The sequence below is a fragment of the Aplidium turbinatum genome, chromosome 5 (assembly GCF_918807975.1).
Source record: "Aplidium turbinatum chromosome 5, kaAplTurb1.1, whole genome shotgun sequence".
Classification (NCBI taxonomy): domain Eukaryota; kingdom Metazoa; phylum Chordata; class Ascidiacea; order Aplousobranchia; family Polyclinidae; genus Aplidium; species Aplidium turbinatum.
Window position 1 is genome coordinate 33,952,346 of NC_137476.1, and position 21,170 is coordinate 33,973,515.

General features: G+C 36.0%; 1 protein-coding gene across 1 annotated transcript; it reads right to left on the minus strand.

The window, feature by feature from the left end:
• Positions 1-632: 632 nt before the first annotated feature.
• On the minus strand, positions 633-20,543 carry LOC145771182 (uncharacterized). The gene is made up of 8 exons (XM_082582917.1): positions 20,359-20,543; positions 19,279-19,443; positions 8,699-8,824; positions 5,226-5,375; positions 5,005-5,061; positions 4,469-4,529; positions 2,944-3,101; positions 633-2,509 (listed from the first exon to the last, which is right to left on the minus strand). The coding sequence occupies exons 1-8, from the start codon at positions 20,541-20,543 to the stop codon at positions 1,270-1,272; spliced, it is 2,142 nt and encodes a 713-aa protein (XP_082439043.1). The 3' UTR covers positions 633-1,269.
• Between the last annotated feature and the right edge of the window lie 627 nt (positions 20,544-21,170).

Here is a 21,170-nt window from a genome sequence, read left to right on the forward strand (position 1 = left end):
TTTGTCACAAATATCCCATTTATATGATATTTCAACAGAATGAGAAGGCAAACAGAAATGATGCTCTGTGTTAAAGCATATGTGTTAAATGTGTATTGATTAAACAGAAAGAAACATGAACCAAGTAAAGATCAACGTTCAAAATTGCTGATATGTAGATTGTAGAATAAACTTTGTCAAAAACATCGTGTTTGTTGTTCAAAAACATTTTATTTATATGGTTAACCACTAGACCAGAGTAAACACTTCTGAGCCGATCATATCACAATCCTTTAAAAACGTAACAATTATAACATTCAATGCATTCAAGTATATCACATTCATTTGATGACAGAGCAAAACATGGGGAGCATGTCGCATCTGTTGATATTTACCGTATTAGTGAGTCGTTTTGATTATACAAACATCAAGTGTACATCTACAAAAAAGATTTGTCGTAAACATCATCTGATGAGCTAACTCATTCTGGAAAGAAACCATACGAATGAGTTTGCTTATGAGATTTTAAAATACAAGATTGCAAAATAGTTTTTACAAACATCACAATTATATGGTTTGTCACCTTTTATATGGTATTGGTTTCAACACACAATAAACATGACAGTACATTAATTTAATTAGTTATTACATATGCGGTAAATGTTATGGTTGAGCTTGATTTTGCTCTGACAATGTCTTAATTGCTAGTTTGGTGGTGGAAAGAGCAAGCCGCATGTCATATTGAATATCCAAGACACTGCGCTGCTTTGTCTTCAGAAGTCACATTATTGAAAACCCACAGATTTGGGTAAAATATACTGTGTTGCATCAGTAAATGGTTTATCACCGGTGCTAAGTTGATAATATCACAAACATGTAAAAACGAAACATCCATGATTGACAACAGGCTACTGCTTCATGTCACCCATAATCCAACTCCTTGAGAAGTTTTTAATGAGGCTGGAGGATTTGAAAAGTATTTGGAAGAGATTATTCATCTGACATTTCAAATGATTAGATGGTGAAAATGAATTGTCACAAACATCACATTTATGGAGTTTTTCACAAGTGTGAAACCGTTTGTGCCGATTCAATATACACATGTGTGATACGATTTGTCACAAACATCACGTTTATATGATTTTTCACCAGAATGAATTAGCTTATGAGATTTCAGATGACCAGATTGCATAAACAACTTTAAACAAACATCATATTTATATGGCTTTTATCATGAGATTTCAAACAATCAGTTTGCGCAAATGACTTTTCACAAACATTACATTTATATTATTTTTCACCAGCGTGAACCCGTTTGTGCCGATTCAAACTAAACATGACTGAAAACGACTTTTCACAAATATCACATTGATGCGGTTTTTCACCACAATGAGTTAGCTTATGAGACTTCAAATGACCAGATTGTGCAAATGACTTTTCACAGACATTACACTTATATGGTTTTTCACCAGTGTGAAGTCGTTTGTGCCGATTTAAAGTATGCATGTGCGAAAACGATTTATCACAAATATCACATTGATGTGGTTTTTCACCAGAGTGAGTTAGCTTATGAGATTTCAAACCACCAGATTGTGCAAATGACTTTTCACAAACATCACATTTATATGGTTTTTCATCAGTGTGAATCCGTTTGTGCCCATTCAAACTAGACATGAGTGAAAACGACTTTTTACAAAGATCACATTGATGTGGTTTTTCACCAGAGTGAGTTAGCTTATGAGATTTCAAACCACTAGATTGTGCAAATGACTTTTCACAGACATTACATTTATATGGTTTTTCACCAGTGTGAAGTCGTTTGTGCCGATTTAAATCATGCATTCGCGAAAACGATTTATCACAAACATCGCACTTACACGGTTTTTCACCAGAATGAGTTGGCTTGTGACGTTTCAAATTTCTAGATTGCGAAAAAGACTTTTCACAAACATCACATTTATATGGTTTTTCACCAGAATGAATTACCTTGTGCCGTTTCAAATTACCAGATTGTGAAAATGACTTTTCACATACATCACATTTATATGGTTTTTCATCAGTGTGAAGACGTTTGTGCTGCTTTAAATTGGTTATATGAAAATATAACTTGTCACAAATATCACATTGATGTGGTCTATCACCAGAATGTATTAGCTTATCAGATTTCAAATGACCAGATCGGGCAAATGATTTTTCACAAACATTACATTGATATGGTTTTCTACCAGTATGAAATCGCTGATGTCTTTCTAATTCAGATTGGCATTTAAAACTCTTGTCACAAAGTTCGCAACATAGTTGTTCGTTCAAATGAATTTTTTTGTGACTGATCAATGCTGCCTTGCTTTGGAAATGTTTATTGCACTTTAAAGCTTCTTTCTCAGTTGGTTGGATGGAAGATAACCCTTCTTGATACAAATATGGAGGACTTTCCTTGGTGGCTGAAGCAGTTTTTAGATCATCTTCGTCAATAATTTCACATGATTCAGGAACTTCAAGCTTCACAGGAACCTTTTCATCTTGATTTATACTGAAAGGTAAACGACAATTGACAATGAAATGACGACGCCAAAATGTAAGTTACATATACCGCAGTTTATAGTCACCCACTCAGTTGATAGGAGGGGAGATGACTGTTCTTGAAAGTTACATAGATGACATTTCTCGAAGCCTGGGGCAGTTTTTAAATCATCTTGGTCAAAATTTCATTTGATTTGCATACTTTAGGAACTTCAAGCTTCATTTAAATCTTTACATGTTGATTCATACTAAAAGGCAGCTCTACTAATAACATGTTGTCTTTTTATAAGAAAGGGCCCACTGATGACTTTTCACATTCCAGTAAATATGCATTTGTAACTTTTAATGCGCAAAACTTACAATAGAATGGTTCCTCTGGTGAACAATCTAATGATTGACCAACGATGATTCCAAATTAAAATGCTTATAACATACGGTACATACCACACAACGTCATTCCGAACTTCATTCTCAGTTGATTGGATTGGAGGTGATGATTCTTCCTGATGCAAACATTGATAACACTTCTTGTTGTCTGGACCAATTTCAAAACAATCTTGGCCAATGATTCCATAAGTTTCGCATACTTCAAAAACTTCAAGCTTCACAGGGACACTTTCGTTTGAATTCATATTCAAAATTGGAGGAAACAGCAAACTGACTTAATAACACTTATTTTATAATGAAGCAACTGAATGAAGTGATATTTTCTACAAAATCAAACAGAAAAAAAAATGTAAAAAGTAAAGATAAACAGTCTACACGAGAACATAGAATTAACTTTGTCAAAAACATCAGCTAAACGAAATTGATCAGTTCAACAGTTGATCAATAATTTCATAAGGTTCGCATACTTCAGGAACTTCAAGCTTCACAGGAACACTTTCGTGTGGATTCATATTCAAAAGTAAAGGGAACTACAAACTAACTTAAAATAACTGTAAATTATATCAATAATTTTAATTATTTTAATAAACTGTAAATTGACTCAATAACACTTATTTTATAATGAAGCAATTAAATCAAGTAATATTTTCCTGAAGATCAAACAGAAATAACATGTAAAAGGTATAGAAAACTGTCAAAATTACGAGCATAGGAGAAAAGTGTTTGTTTTAAAGCTTCAACTCCAAAGTCCCTGACAGTTACATAATATATTAACATAATTTATAATATATACACTACAGATAAGTCACAAGGTCTTAGAACGTACTGTTAGAATTTTGGATGCCAACCTCTGGACACACTATAATCATTTGTTTTTTCACTGGACGGAGTTACCATATGAGATTTCAAATAACACGAATGAGAATCACTTGTCACAAATACCATGTTACTATGATTTTCAACAGTGCGAAATAGTTTGAAAACGATTTGTCATAAGCATTGCATCTGTGTGGTCTTTCACCAGATGCGACTTTGCTCGTTATTAAACCTAGTCGGGGTTTTGACGGAAAACTAAGTTACTCTTTACTCAAGCCTACCACCCGCTTGAATATTGGCTACGTATATTTTTTACTGATGTTTAGTGTAGTTATTGTTTGACTCACTAAAAGTGAACTCAATCATGATCGGAAACTTGAATAATTTATTGATAAAGCTTTCGCCGACGCAAACCTGGACTAACAACAAATAAATGCCGAACACGCGCATTCATCATCATCATATTCCATCGTCGGTTTGTTCCCCACTAGTGGGGGTGGCCGATTGTTTCCGCGCAGCAATTGTTTTAATCCCTTTTCTCCATTTCACCCTGTCCCTTGCATCTTCCTCCTTAAGTCCGACTTTTTTAAATTCATCCTTCACTTGTTGTTTCCACGTTCTTCTTAGACGACCGCGTTTCCTCTTCCCATCCACCTTTAGATCTAGTGCCTTTCTAAGAAAACTTTCTTCCTCCCTCCTTATCACATGTCCATACCATCTTACTCCATTTGCCTTTGCCAGTTGGTCTATGGCAGCGGTTCCCAACCTGTGGGTCGCGACCCCAACTGGGGTCGCCTGACAATTTGCCTGGGGTCACCTGAGGCCTTCTGAAAAGTTTAGAATTTCATTATTTTATAAATTTAGAAATTTAACTCTTAACAATGGGCAGCTCACCACAGAGTGCATCGCGATTTTACTAGAGTCTAGTAAAAATCGCGATTTTACCATGGTTTGACTAGACAAACCAGAATACCCTGGGCAAAAATAATGCATTTTTTAAGCAAAAGTTGGACTTGAGGTCGCGATTTTTGTTGATATTTGTGCAATCTTAAATGAGTTAAATTTGTCTCTCCAAGGACCAAATGCAACATGCCTAGATTTGTCAGAAAAGATCCGAGCAGTCCAGTTGAAACTTCAATTTTGGCAAAAAAATTGACGAAAATAGAATTTACATGTTGCCGAACTTATCTGCTTTCTTTGAGGAAAATGATATTGAATGGGAAACAATGGATGGAACAATACTTTCTGTCAAAGAACACTTCAAAATTCTTGAAGAAATTTCAAGGTATTTTCCTAATTTACCTGACACACCATTTTCTCTTGCTAGAAGCCCATTCACCATCAGAGTTGAAGATGTTCCTGAGAATGCACAAGAGGAGTTTATTGAACTTATTACCAGCGATGCAGGAAAAACTGATTATTCTTCAATGTCAGTTACCAAATTTTGGATCAAAAGTTTGCAGTCATATCCCGTTCTGTCTTAGAACGCATTGCGCCTTATTCTTCATTTTCCAACAACATACCTTTGTGAAACAGGCTTTTCAAGCTTGTTGGTTATCAAATCTAAATACTGGAGCAGACTTGATGCAGAAGATGATCTGCGTTGGACTCTTGCAAAGACTGCTCCAAGGATTTTCAGATCTGGCTTAAAAGAAGCAAGCACAGCCTTCTCACTAAACAAATTGTTGTGTTGATTTGTTGTGTTGTTTATTTATTTATTTAGAAGTCAAATTTAATATAGAGCCTAGTAGCCTACTAGTTAGCTCCAAAAGTGCAGTGAAGGAGGATCAACCCAACTAATTTTATCCTTGGGGTCACCGCAACTTGGCAAATGTTATAAAAGGGTCACTGCTCCAAAAAGGTTGGGAACCGCTGGTCTATGGTCTCTCTCATCTCTAGCATATCCAACAATTCTTCAGTCCTTTTTTCCCTTCTCGATTTCACCCCACACATTGCTCTCACCATTGACCTTTCCGTTCTTCTCAGGATTGCCAGTTCACTCTCTCTCAATACCCATGTCTCGCTACCATATAACATTGCAGGCCGCACATAGCTCCGATATACTTTTCTTTTCATCCTTAGTGAAAATTTTCTGCCATGCAACATTTCCCCACATTCCCTGAACTTTGCCCAGCCCAATCTTGCCCTTGTTGTCACCGCTGCTTCACATCCACCACTTCCATTTATCCGATCACCCAGATAACAGAAGTCTGTCACTGTTTCGATGCCATGACAGAACTCATCATCATGGCCTTCCACTTCATTCCTTCCTTCACTGCATTTCCCACAAACAAAACACTTCGCCAATCTTGTTGCGGCTCTATTGACATTAGCACATCTTGCATGTACCCACTTTCCACATTCCTTGCATTGCATTGAATTTCTCATCACTCTCTCACCACATATTCCACAGGGATCTACTTTGTTCTCAACAACTGTTCCTTCTTTAATACTTTAATACTGCATTAAAATACAATATATTTTTCTGTTCAATATAACATTTTGTGTGAAAAGCATTGCCCTACCTGCCAAGCTGATACAATCTGCAGACTTTACTAGAAATAGCGCCTAAATGAACGGGCGCCACAGTGCTCCACACCTAAATATCCAGACGCCACAGTGTGCGCACCTATTTGACCGGTGCCTAACTGTCTGCGCCTAACTGTCTGCGCCTAAAAGACTTGCTCCCACAATCAACGTATGGCTTTTCACTAGTGTGTATTTGCTGATGACTTTCCAAGTTCCAATCTAGATTTGCATTTAAAACTCGTATCACAAACTTGGAACCACTTCGTTCCCTAAATAACATACATTGCAGTTTAGGGTTTTTGAGCAGTTGGTTGGATGAAGGATAACCCTTCTTGATACAAATATGGATGACATGCCTTGGTGGCTGGAACAGCTTTTAAATGATTTTGGTCAATGATTTCATAAGGTTCGCATACTTCAGAAACTTCACAGGGACACTTTCGTGTGGATTCATATACAAAAGTGAAGGGAACTACAAACTTATTTTAATAATACTTATTTGAAATAAAGCAACTGGATTGACATGTTGAAGCATCCTTGTCAAATACATCATATTCATATGGTTATTCACCAGAGTAAACAATGCTAGCACTAGTTGCAACGTTCATCTGATGAATGTGAAAGTAAAGCAGAAACATACAAAACATTTTACTGTTTCTCTGACGTATTGCGCACTATGATAATGCGCATTCTCAGAGGGAGCAACATGCAAAATAAAATTTACGAAGTTATACACTGCAGTGCGGTTGAAACCAAGAGAGAAAAAATAAAACATACATTATTTTCAGATAGTACCTGCGAGATGTGCGAGCGTTACTTTCTACGTTTGATGTTTTGAAATCTTAATTTATTTTGGAATTCAATTTTGTCTCCAACTTTCTGTATATATCAGCTACTAAGACATTAGGTTTAAATCCATTTTTGAGACCACACTGCATACACTCGCAAAAGTGATCTGTCATAAACATTAAAATGTCATGATTTTTCATAAGCATAAAACAACAATAACATGTACAAGTAGCGGAAGCGCCAAATTATGGACAAAGGAGGAACAGTAGTGCTTTTCTTCTGATAGCAAAAAGAGGAAGCACCTACCGTACCTGTTTTATAAATGTTGAAGTGTTAGCAAAAGCGAGCTACTTTCAAAATCGCAAATGCAAACATTTGCATACATCAAGCTAATATAGTATTATGCAATCACAGCATTGAGTTAACAAACGACATTTCAAATGATATGATGAAACAAAGATCACATTTCTACGGCGTTTTACGAGTGTGAAGTAATTTGTGTTGATTTAAAGTACACATCTGTAAAAAATGACCACAATATGTGGGTATCACATAATTATGTGGTCACATACTTCGCATTTATGTAGATTGCAAAAATGGGTTTTCGCAAACCTCATATTTATATAGCATTTTACCAGAATGAACTAGCTTGTGCCGTTTCATATTACCAGATTGTGAAAATGACCTTTCACAAACATCACATTTATATGGTTTTTCACTAGAATGAGTTAGCTTATGAGATTTCAAATTACCAGATTGCGAAAAAGACTTTTCACAAACATCATATTTATATGGTTTTTCACCAGAATGATTTAGCTTATGATATTTCAAATGACCAAATTGCGAAAAAGACTTTTCAAAAACATCACATTTATATGATTTTTCACCAGAATGAGTTAGCATATGAGATTTCAAACCATCAGATCGCGCAAATGACTTTTTACAAACATTGCATTTATATGGTTTTTCACCAGACTGAAGTAGTTTATGCCGATTTAAGTGACATATACCTATAAACGACTTGTCACAAATATCACATTTATATGGTTTTTCACCAGAATGAGTTAGCTTATGAGATTTCAAATTAAAAGAATGCGAAAATGAATTTTCACAAACATCACATTTATATGATTTTTCACCAGAATGAATTAGCATATGAGATTTCAAACCATCAGATCGTAGAAATGCATTTTGACAAACATCACATTTATACAGTATCATACAGTTTTTCACCAGTGGGAAGTAGTTGGTGGCGATTCAAAATATACAATACATGTGTGAAAACGATCTGTCACAAACATCACATTTATACGGTTTTTCACCAGTGTGAAGACGTTTGTGCTGATTTAAATTGGATATACGGAAATATGAGTTGTCACAAACATCACATTTATATGGTCTTTCACCAGAATGAGTTCGCTTGTGAGATTTTAAATTGCTAAATTGCGAAAAAGAGTTTTCACAAACATCACATTTGTATGGTTTTTCACCAGCGTGAAATCGCTGATGTCTTTCCAATGCCGATTTGCATTTAAAACTCTTGTTACAAAGTTTGCAACAAAGTCGTTCTCTCAAATGAATTTTTTTGTGACTGATCAATTCCGACTTGCTTCGGAAATGATCATAACATGTATTGCACTTTAAAGTTTCTTTCTCAGTTGATTGGAGGAAAAATAACCTTTCTTGATACAAATACAGAGGACATTCCTTGGTGGCTGAAGCTGGTTTTAAATCATCTTGGTCAATAACTTCATATGATTCCGGAACCTCAAGCTTCACTGGAACATTTTCATCTTGATTCATACTAAAAGGTAAAGCGATAATTAATCGTTTCTAGAAAACTGATCATGCAACTCGATAGCAACAGTAAGGATGGGATGTGAAAAAGTATAATAAAAAGTAGTATAATATGAGTAGGCCTAAAATACATTTTGACAAAACCAAATTTCCGTGAGACTGTTGACCAAGGTTAATTTGGTGCAACAACTCGACGTGGAATACATTTTACCGCAAGACTGCGTGCTGCAAACTACATACTCTCTATTTTATCTTTGTCCTCTCTTGGTCCAAAAAAATGTGTTGAAACGTATTCTCTTTTCTTGATAAATTTTAGTTGCGAACTGCACGATTCCTTTAGGACAGTTATAATGCAATCTACTACAGTCCTCTGTGATGTAAGTCATCCTACTGCACCAACTCAATACATTGTTGAATAATTCTATTTTTGACACATCAAGGCTTCATGCAGAGCAAGTTAAATACTTGGATTAAGTGAAAAGGAAGTCAAGGAAGCCATTCTTCATGTTTACTATGGAAAACAAGCACAAACTGTCATGCAAAGAATTCAATCTCTTACAGAGTACAGCTCAGAAGAACAATAAAAATTGGCTGAAAATCGCTGTCACAATCAAGGTGCAATGACTCGCGATGGTTTGCTTTGTATCTTCAACGAGCGTGTTGTTTTGGTAGTAGAATTCTGGTGCGATGTGTTATTATCGGTTATGACCTGAAGTAACCTTTGATTGAGAAATTTGTATTATGTAACGTATTTCTAGAATCATCTGTAAGCATGCAAATCTAGAAGGTTCTGTTGTTTTTCATGATTTCTGAGCGTCGTTTGTCATGACGTCATAAGGTTGTTTATCAGTAAATGTCCGATTGCGAAATCGTTATTATGTAAGAATCTTCTTGCGAACGTGACCTTCTAGAGACTTCTGTTGTTTACTTTTTAAATGCTACGTGACCGAACGATGGTTCTTTATGATGTAACCTTCTCGAAGTTACTGGACTGAACAGCCAACTATAAATAGTGGTGTAGTTTGTGTGATGTTTATTCTGAGATTCTGATGATGATTATTATGGTGTTTATTATGAGTTGATTATGAGAGTTGTGCTATGAGTTGTGGATGGGTAGTTGATGCAGAAATTAGAGTTATTTGAGAAGCCGTTCGTTAAAGTTCTTCAAGAAGTCAGATTATCATTTCACTAGTAGAATTATTCGACATTTAATTGACTTCTTTTCGGTTGACCCATTAAACTACGTCATTGAATCTTTCCAAGTCTTTTTCCTGGAAAGAGATAGAAAGAAATCGTGACAATCGCCAATGATGGAAACTTTTTATTGATGCTACAGTATTTTGCACCCAACTAGTGTAACTAAAATCTTGCCGTTATTATTATTATCAACAGTGTGAAGTTGTTTGTGACGTTTCAAATTACTAAAACGAAAAAAGCTGTTATCATCTTCACCAGACAAAGTTGCCAACATGTATCCCACAACACGAAGTAGTTCAGGGATTATGGCTAACGCGCAGGCTAGTACAGAAAAATGGTTCCTCTGATGAACAATCTAATGATTGACCAACGATGATTTCAGTTTAAAATGCTTATAACATACGTTACATACCACACAAAACTTTTCATAATTTTTTCTATGATGTAACAAGCAACTCCTATGTCAGACCAATAAATTCCCGCCTCACAGTTCATCACGCAATATTACTGCATGAAGTAGATAACAAAGTAGAAATTAAAGCATGAAGTAGATGACAGTACACTGCAATTGAAATCGGAAAATAATTCAAAATGCAAAATCTTGAGCAATTGAAAAAGGTTGCTTTTATTATTGGGAATTGGCATGGCGTGTAGCTTTCCTCGAATAGAATCATGTAAACGTGTAAATTTGCAGAACGTTAAAACTTCTACTTTTCTAAGTGCACTTTTTAAATAAAACTCAAAAAGCTTCGAAAATTGCATTTTTTTAATAAAATTTGAAAATAGATATTCATTTAGGGGGTGGAGGGTGGAGCTATTAATCATCGAGATAATTTTATTTCCAAATATTTTATAGCTGGCATAATTTATAGCGATAAGCAGTTTAAAAAAAAAATGAAAATATTTTTGAGGGAGGCAATGGAAAGATCGTATTTTATTGATTAATAAATCCCATTGTAAACCTAACAAATGTAAAAATGACTTATGACAAGTAACAAATAAAACGATCGCAACAACAACAAGGAAAAAATCCGTAGCCACGTGTTGCGTAATCTTCACGTAGCTTGCTTGATGTTACGCGAGTATCATGCTTGTGACAAAAACAACCATTTTCTTCGCAATACTGTATTGGTTCATCTCTTGCTTTATGTTGACTTGAAGCGAAAACCAATCATCAAAACAAGATTTAAACGTCCATTCAAATTAGTTACATTTATTTGCAGTAAGTAATGTAATCTAAACGGGGTGGCTGCCACCCCGCCACAGAGGTTACGGGGTGGCGTGGCCACCCCGTAACCCCGTAAGTCGGCGCCAGTGCATAGAATCAACGTTGCCAAAAACATCATATTCATTGTTAAAAACATCATATTTGTAAGAAAAGTTTACTCAGGTAAAAAAACCAAAGTCGATCATATGACAACCATGCAAAAACAAAACATTAACAATTTTGTCTGAACGTAATCTTTTTCTCGTTGAAACACTAAATTTTCTAGTAGAAAAACTAATATGCTGAAAATGCTAAGTGAATCTCATAATAAAGTGTGTGATTCGTTTGCACCGATTTAATTTATACATGCGTGAAACTGATTTGTCACAAACATCGCACCTATGTAGTTTTCCATCACACCAAATGGCAAGGGCAAATGGAGTAAGATGGTATGGACATGTGATAAGGAAGGAGGAAGGAAGTTTTCTTAGAAAGGCACTAGATCTAAAGGTGGATGGGAAGAGGAAACGCGGTCGTCCAAGAAGAACGTGGAAACAACAAGTGAAGGATGAATATAAAGAAGTCGGACTGAAGGAGGAAGATGCAAGGGCCAGGGTGAAATGGAGAAGAGGGATAAAAACAATTGCTGCGCGGAAACAATCGGCCACCCCCACTAGTGGGGAACAAACCGACGATGGATTATGATGATGAGATTTCAAAGTACTAGATTGAGAAAACAACTTTTTACAAACATCACACTAATAATTATATGGCTTTTCACTAAAATGAGTTAGCATATGACATTTCAAACTATCACATCGTGAAAATGACTTGTCACAAACATCACATTCATGTGGTTTTTCACCAGAATGGGTTAGCTTGTGATATATCAAACTACGAGTTTGCAAAAAACAACTTTGTACAAACATCACATTTATACGTTTTTTTCTCCAGAATGAGTTAGCTTATGAGATTTTAAACGATCAGATCGCAGGCTTCGATAATCACGGCGGACATGTCCGCCGTCACAGCATGTGATGTCCGCGGGAAGTACCATCTAGATCAGTCATATTTGTCCGCCGAGAAATAACACAGGAACTAGCGATATAAATTGTCATTGCATGGCACGAACAATTATTGCGAGAATATAATTTCCCGTGCATCTAGAAAATGTGAATACTGTATCCCTTAGCTTCCATTCAAGCAGGAAAACTTTCGATTGTTACGTTGCTTCCACGATTGATGAGATCGAATCAGCGTGATAAAGGTAAATCTTCGCTAAGAATCGATGGGAGTACCGGTACTTCTACACTAATCACGCGCAACTTAGTTCAAGTCTTACGTCACAATGTCTGGCTTCGATCTCCGAGTAATATTGATAAGGCAAGGTTGGTTACAAAATTAGATTAAAATGCGAGTAGGCTATTACAGCAAAATGCAACAAAATTTGGTAAGTTTTGGTATTACAGTAAGAAAGACAAGGCCCAGGGAAAATTCACTTTCGCTCACATGACATGCAAAAACAACCTAAAGAAAAAAGCCTAGTGAAACTTTGCACAGTAGAAAAAAGCAGCGTTAGTGTAAAAGTTTTCTGACTCGTGATTGTGATGCATTGAAGCCACACCATCTCGTTCGGTAGAAGTTAATCAGTTATGCGGCGTACTAAGCAGTTACATGGTGCTTTGATTCTGTTGTCCAAAATGGATGGACAACAAATCTGTACACATGATGTCAAACTTTTTATCAGACTATCCACTGCAACAAATTCAAAGAAAAAAAAATTGTGGTGAGAAAGAAACAATCAACTGCTCCTATATGGTTAAACAATATAACCAACACATGGGGGGTGTTGACCTGATGGACCAAGAATGGTCGTATATCAATTTGACCACAAGTCAAAATTCAAATATTGCTTGCGAGCTGTATTTGACTTGTTGGACATTGCTGTGAATAATGCCCATAATGTGCACACAAAATTTGCACAGCACAGAGATGGTATTTCTGCCACAGATTTGAAGACGTTCAAACGAATTGCAGCACGAAGCTTGATCGGTAGCTACAGCGGTCGTAAAAAGTCAGTCCCGCAAGACCTATTGTCACTCCACAAAAATAAAGTCGAATTAAAAATTCAGGACAATTGCTTGGTCACAAAATGACAAAGGATACATCAGGTGCAAGAAAAAGGTGTAAATTATGCACAACCAAAAGTTAAAAAACAAGACAAACAATAAATGTGAAAAGTGCAATTTTTCTTTTGCTATGTGAATGACAGGAACTGTTTCCAATTGTACCCTCCAGCTCTAAGTTTTGCAGCCTACAAAGTAATATGATGTAGATATTGAATGACAGATATGTATTGATATGTATACTTGTATTGTATTGATATGTACAGATATGATTGCGTTACATTTAAGTAGCATAATTTTATTATAGTTTCACACCAAAATTATATAGTTTTGAACAGTTTTTGTTGTGTAAAATTGGAAAGAAAATTGTTTAATAAATCTGAGAGCACAGAAGCAAGGTGTTTGTTTGGTGACATTATATAGACATTATAGGGTGACATCACATTGATATGGTGACTCGCAGGTGTGAAGTCTTGTGTGTTTAATTAAATTATCCATGCGTGAAAATGATTTGTCACAAACATCACATTTATGTAATCTTTCATTAGAATGAAGTCGTTTGTGTCGATTGAAATTAGATTTACGTAAAAATAGCTTTTTACAAACAATACACTCGAATGTTTTTTTGCCAAAATGAATTTGATTATGAGATTTTAAATGACCAAACTGCGAAAATGACTTGCCACAAACGTCACAAATATATGGTTTTTCACCAGAATGAGTTAGCTTATGAGATTGCAAACCACCATATTGCAAAAATGACTTTTCACAAACATCACATTTATGAGGTTTTTCACCAGAATGAATTAGCTTATGAGATTTCATATCAGCAGATCGCGCAAACGATTTTTCACAAACATCACATTTATATGGTTTTTCACCAGAATGAATTAGCTTATGGGATTTCAAAGTACCAGATAGTGCAAATGACTTTTTACAAACATCACATTTATATGGTTTTTCACCAGAATGAGTTAGCTTATGAGATTTTAAAGTGGCAATTTGGGAAAATGACTTTTCACAAATATCACATTTATATGGTTTTTCACCAGAATGAGTTAACTTATGAGATTTTAAAATGCCAATTCGCGAAAATGACTTTTCACAAACATCACATTTATATGGTTTTTCACCAGAATGAATTAGCTTGTGCCGTTTCAAATTACAAGATTGTGAAAATGACTTTTCACAAACATCACATTTATATGGTTTTTCACCAGTGTGAAGTAGTTTGTGGCAATTCAAAATATACATGCGTGAAAACAATTTGTCACAAACATCACATTTATATGTTTTTTCACCTGAGTGAAGACGTTTGTGCTGATTTAAATTGGCTATATGTAAATATGATATGTCACAAATATCAGATTGATGCGATCTTTCACCAGAATGGATTAGCTTATGAGATTTTAGTCTGGGAGCCTACGACAGAAGATTTCACCCCATAATGTACAAAAGGTTTGATCCCTTGAAGTTACTGGGGTCAACCATGTCACTCACAAAAAGTATGGAAGATTGACCGCGCCGGGTGGATCTGGTCCCTAGAGCCCCCTAAAAAGCCCAAAAAGGGGGTTAATTTCACCCCATAAGGTACATGGACCAAACTTGGTGAATACGAAGTTCTATGTCAGGACATCACAAAAATATCAAATCTAACAATATTTTCGGGTGGAAAGGTGATGTAAGACCCCCCCGAAAGTGACCCCCCGGGGGTTGATTTCACCCCATAAGGTACATGGACCAAAGTTGGTCAAAACGAAGTCTTATGTCAGAACATCACAAAAATATCAAATCTAACAATATTTTCGGGTGGAAAGGTGATGTAAGATGCCTTCAAAGTGACTTCCCTTAATGTGACCCCCTCGGAAAGTTTATTTCACCCCATAAAGTACATGGACCAAACTTGGTCAAAATGAAGTCTTATGTCAGGACATCACAAAAATATCAAATCTAACAATATTTTCGGGTGGAAAGGTGATGTAAGATGACTTCAAAGTGACTTCCGTTAATGTGACCCCCTCGGAAGGTGTATTTCACCCCATAAAGTACATGGACCAAACTTGGTCAAAACGAAGTCTTATGTCAGGACATCACAAAAATATCAAATCTAACAATAGTTTTGGGAGGAAAGATGATGTAAGACCCCCCAAAGTGACCCCCCAGAGGATTAATTGCACCCCATAAGGTAGGCTACATGGACTAAAGTAGGTTAAATCGAAGTCTTATTTCACGGCATAACAAAAATATCAAATCTAACAATATTTTCGGGTGGAAAGGTGATGTAAGATGTCATCAAAGTAACCCTAAGAGGGTTTATTTCACCACAGAGTACATGGACCAAACGTGGTCAAAACGAAGTCTTATAGGACACCACAAAATATCAAATCTAACAATACCCTCAGTTGGGAAGATGATAAAAGACCTACCCAAAAGTGAATCTCCTCCTATAGTTTAATTTACTTTATCCCTTACTCGAACCAACCTTGGTGTAACGGAAGTGCTATGCCAGGACAGTACCAATGGATTAAATCTAAAAATATTTTTATATAGGTTTTGGTGAAATACATTCACAAGCTGTCCCATGATGCATGAAATGGAACTATAGCCTACTTTACAAAAAGTTTTTGTATAAATCATGTTCAGTCAATCGAAAAAAGGCAACAGGACATGACAATACATGGCTTTGTAACACCAAAAACAGAAAGTACATGAGAAGCATCTAGGCTACAGTAGCCAGAAAATTGATCGAAGATCTTGATACGACCACTAAATGTTGAATTAATCGAACAACTGACTATTCAAATCAAAACGTTTCGAAGTGAATCATTTGGAATGTTAATTCAGGCAGTAATGAACATTTTCCAGCTGCTACAATAAATAACCCAATAAACCCAATATAGTAAATTTTTGTTTAATGCCATTTGCTTCATGTCTCTAATCAGTTATTGTAACTGTTTATTCATAAACAGAGATTGTTTGTGTAAATGTAAACGGTCGTTTCTTTATTCTTCATTGTCACTGCTGTCGCTTTCACTTTCTTCGTCTTATTTGGATAGTCAGTTGTTCAATTAAGTCAACATTTAGTGGTCGTATCAAAATCTTGGATCAATTTTCTGGCTACTGTAGCCACGGGCGCCGATCCCTATAGGACAGTGGGGACATGTCTCCACCATCTTTTTACATGTCCCCACCATCTTTTTACATGTCCCCATCATCTTTTTACATTATTTTTGTAACGTAAAAGGGAAAATATTACCCGAATGTTACAATTTTACCAGTCAAACGTTTAAAATATATTGAAAGGAGGGGACAACATTTTTGTTTTATGCGAGGAAGCCCCAACCGTAGTAGAAATGTTTTATTAGGCAGAGAAACCCTGGTGTAACTCGAAAATTGTATTTAATTTGGTTACGCCAGGGCCACACAGTGCATAGTTTTAGAATTACTTTGAAAGAGTCGCACAAGCATGTAGTGCAGTAAGTGTAGCTTGTGTTACTTTTGTATAAGAAAAAAGCTATTTTTTCAGTTATTATTACATTGAGGTTAAGAGCTGCTGAAATGTCTTTACCGGTTTGGCAAAAAATTGTATATAAGAAAATCAGCAGTTGGAAGGCTGGCAGGCAGCTTTTTTTCAATTGAAAAAACTCTTACCCTACCCAATTTTTAAAAGACTTGTCACGTTCCAAATCGTCTTCAGTATGGACATGGCCATGGTCAACCTCCTAAACTTCAAGATCGATCGGTCAGAGTATTTTGCAATCATTGACAGCTCGCAGCAAAATTTTACTGACTATTTCAAGTCGACCGATCTTGAGCACTACAAAATTCTACAAGAATCACTCTTTAGTGGAAAGCTACAATCACATTTGGTAGACGATTATCTTCAGTTCTTTGACACAGAGTCCCTTGCACAAGATTTTCGAATGATATTCAAGAAGATACCATCCGCTGTTCGGCAAATGTTTCCGCAAGTGGAACTTTTGCTCATATCACCAGCCCGCTCGTGTTCAGCTGAACGCTCATTTTCAACTTTGCGACGTATCAAAACTTTGTTACGATCTACCATGACACAGAAACGGCCAAATCATGCAATGGTCTGCTATGTGCACATTAAATTTTTGAATTCGATCAACCTTCATTACAAGCCAAGGATCAACCAAGGACTTCGTTTTTAATTCGCCGGAGACTCGTTGCCGAGTTGCAGTGTTTGGACTTTTGCTGTCCAATGCTGACACTGACAATTAAAATACATCGCATTAGACTTGTAGCCTATCTACTGTAGGCCTATTTGTTTGTTTGTTGAACAGACTCGAATCTTTCAGCTCGCTTCGCTCGTCTGCCCTTTCTTTCCTAGTAAATGTCCCCACCAATCTTAGAGAGCGATCGGCGCCCATGACTGTAGCCTATATGCTTCTTATGTACTTTCTGTTTTTGGTGTTACAAAGCCATGTATTGTCGTGTCCTGTTGCCTTTTTTCGATTGACTGAATATGATTTATACAAAAACTTTTTGTAAAGTAGGCTATAGTTCCATTTCATGCATCATGGGACAGCTTGTGAATGTATTTCACCAAAACCTATGTAAAAATATTTTTAAATTTAATCCATTGGTACTGTCCTGGCATAGCACTTCCGTTACACCAAGGTTGGTTCGAGTAAGGAATGAAGTAAATTAAACTATAGGAGGAGATTCACTTTTGGGTAGGTCTTTTATCATCTTCCCAACTGAGAGTATTGTTAGATTTGATATTTTGTGGTGTCCTAAGACCTATAAGACTTCGTTTTGACCACGTTTGGTCCATGTACTCTATGATGAAATAAACCCTCTGGGGGTTACTTTGATGACATCTTACATCACCTTTCCACCCGAAAATATTGTTAGATTTGATATTTTTGTTGCCGTGAAATAAGACTTCGATTTAACCTACTTTAGTCCATGTAGCCTACTTTATGGGGTGCAATTAACCCCTGGGGGGTCACTTTGGGGAGTCTTACATCATCTTTCCTCCAAAAACTATTGTTAGATTTGATATTTTTGTGATGTCCTGACATAAGACTTCGTTTTGACCAAGTTTGGTCCATGTACTTTATGGGGTGAAATACACCTTCCGAGGGGGTCACATTATGGGAAGTCACTTTGAAGTCATCTTACATCACCTTTCCACCCGAAAATATTGTTAGATTTGATATTTTTGTGATGTCCAGACATAAGACTTCATTTTGACCAAGTTTGGTCCATGTACTTTATGGGGTGAAATAAACTTTCCGAGGGGGTCACATTAAGGGAAGTCACTTTGAAGGCATCTTACATCACCTTTCCACCCGAAAATATTGTTAGATTTGATATTTTTGTGATGTCCTGACATAAGACTTCGTTTTGACCAAGTTTGGTCCATATACCTTATGGGGTGAAATTAACCCCCGGGGGGTCACTTTCGGGGGGGTCTTACATCACCTTTCCACCCGAAAATATTGTTAGATTTGATATTTTTGTGATGTCCTGACATAAAACTTCGTATTCACCAAGTTTGGTCCATGTACCTTATGGGGTGAAATTAACCCCCTTTTTGGGCTTTTTAGGGGGCTCTAGCGTCTAGATCCACCCGGTGCGGTCAATCTTCCATACTTTTTGTGAGTGACATGGTTGACCCCAGTAACTTCAAGGAGTCAAACCTTTTGTACCTTATGGGGTGAAATCTTCTGTCGTAGGCTCTCGGTCTATTTCAATTGACCAGCTCGGGCAAACGATTTTTCACAAACATTACATCGATATGGTTTTCTACCAGTATGAAATCGCTGATGTCTTTCCAATTCAGATTTGCATTTAAAACTCTTGTGACAAAGTTTGCAACATAGTCGTTCACTCAAATGAATTTTTTTGTGATTGATCAATGCTGACTTGCTTTGGAAATGTTTATAACATTTATTGCACTTTAAAGTTTCTTTCTCAGTTGGTTGGATGAAAGATAACCCTTCTTGATACAAATATGGAAGACATTCCTTGGTGACTGAAGCAGTTTTTGAATCATCTTGGTTTATAATTTCACATGATTCAGGAACTTCAAGCTTCACTGGAACCTTTTCATCTTGATTTATACTGAAAGGTAAACAACAATTTATCGTTTCTAGCAAACTGATCATGCAAATGGAAGGCAACAGAAATGATGTGCTGTGGAAAATTATAACAAAAAGTAGTATAATATGGGTAAGCTTAAAACACATTTTTATAAAATCAAATTTCCGTGAGACTATTGACCACGGTTAATTTGGCACAAGAACAACTCGACGTGGAATACATTATACCGCAAGACTACGTGCTGCAAACTACACACTCTCTATTTTATCTTTGTCCGAAAAAAAAGTGTTTGAACGTATTCTCTTTTCTTGATAAAGTTTCGTTTTGATCTGCACTATTGATTCTTTTAAGACAGTTTTAAAGCAATCTACTACAGTCCTCTGTGATGTAAGTCATCCTACTGCACCAACTCAATACATTGTTACCTAATTAAATTTTTGTCACATCAAGGCTTCATGCATAGCAAGTTAAATACTTGGATTAGTGAAAAGGAAGTCAAGGAATCTTCACGTTCACTATGGAAAACCAACACAAACTTTCATGCAAAGAGTTCAATCTCGTACAGAGCACAGTCCAGAAGAATAAAAACTGGCTAAAAATTGCGAATGATGGAGACTTTTCATTGATGCTATAGTATTTTGCACTCAACTAGTGTAACTAAAATAACTTGCGGGTTTAATCATTATCAACATTGTGAAGTTGTTTGTGACGTTGCAAATTATTGAAACGAAAAAAAAACAACAGTTGTAACAAAATACATTTCTACATCCTACATATTATGTTCTTTCACTCGTGAATGTTCACAGATGACTTACTAGTTTGCAACTTTACAACCACCGGTACTAATTAAAAAATCACTGCAAAATGGTTCGTCTGATGAACTATCTAATAATAATTGACCAACAATGATGACCGTTTAAAATATTTGCAGCATACCGTATATTGCCATAAAGAGTTTCGTTCACAGTTGATTGGATGAAAGATAATTCTTCTTTATACAAAAATGGATGACATTCCTTGGTGTCTACAACAGTTTCCAAATGATCTTGATCAATAATTCCATAAGGTTCGCATATTTCAGAAACCTCAAGCTTCACAGGAACACTTTCGTGTGGATTCATATTCAAAAGTGAAGAGAACTACAAACTGACGTAATAATACGATACTTATTTAAAATGAAGCAACTGAATGAAGTAATATTTTCCTGAAAATCAAACAGAACTGTCACGATTTCTTTCTATCTCTTACCAGGAAAAAGACTTGGAAAGGTTCAATGACGTAGTTTAATGGGTCAAACCGAAAAGCAGTCAATTAAATTCACGGATAGTTCTACTGGTGAAATGATATATAAAAACGCTTGAAGGACTCCAACGAATGGTTCACCACTTCCAACAATTAATCAAAGTAATAGTAAACAGCAATAGATTCCAATGCTTGCGACTATTGATCGAGTTTAACGTGATCCACTCACAGCTTCTCATACGATTCTAATTTCAATCAGAAATTATATTAGCATCAACTTTGCTTTACAGTACTCGTATTCAATACTTCCACTCTCGATCAACAATAATCTTTGCGTCTATTAACAACTGCTACTACTACAATAATGAACTCTCATCACCAACTCATCATAATACAACTCCCATAATAATAATCTCAGAATCTCAGAATAAACATTACACAAACTACACCACTATTTATAGTTGGCTGTTCAGTCCAATAACTTCGAGAAGGTTACATCATAAAGA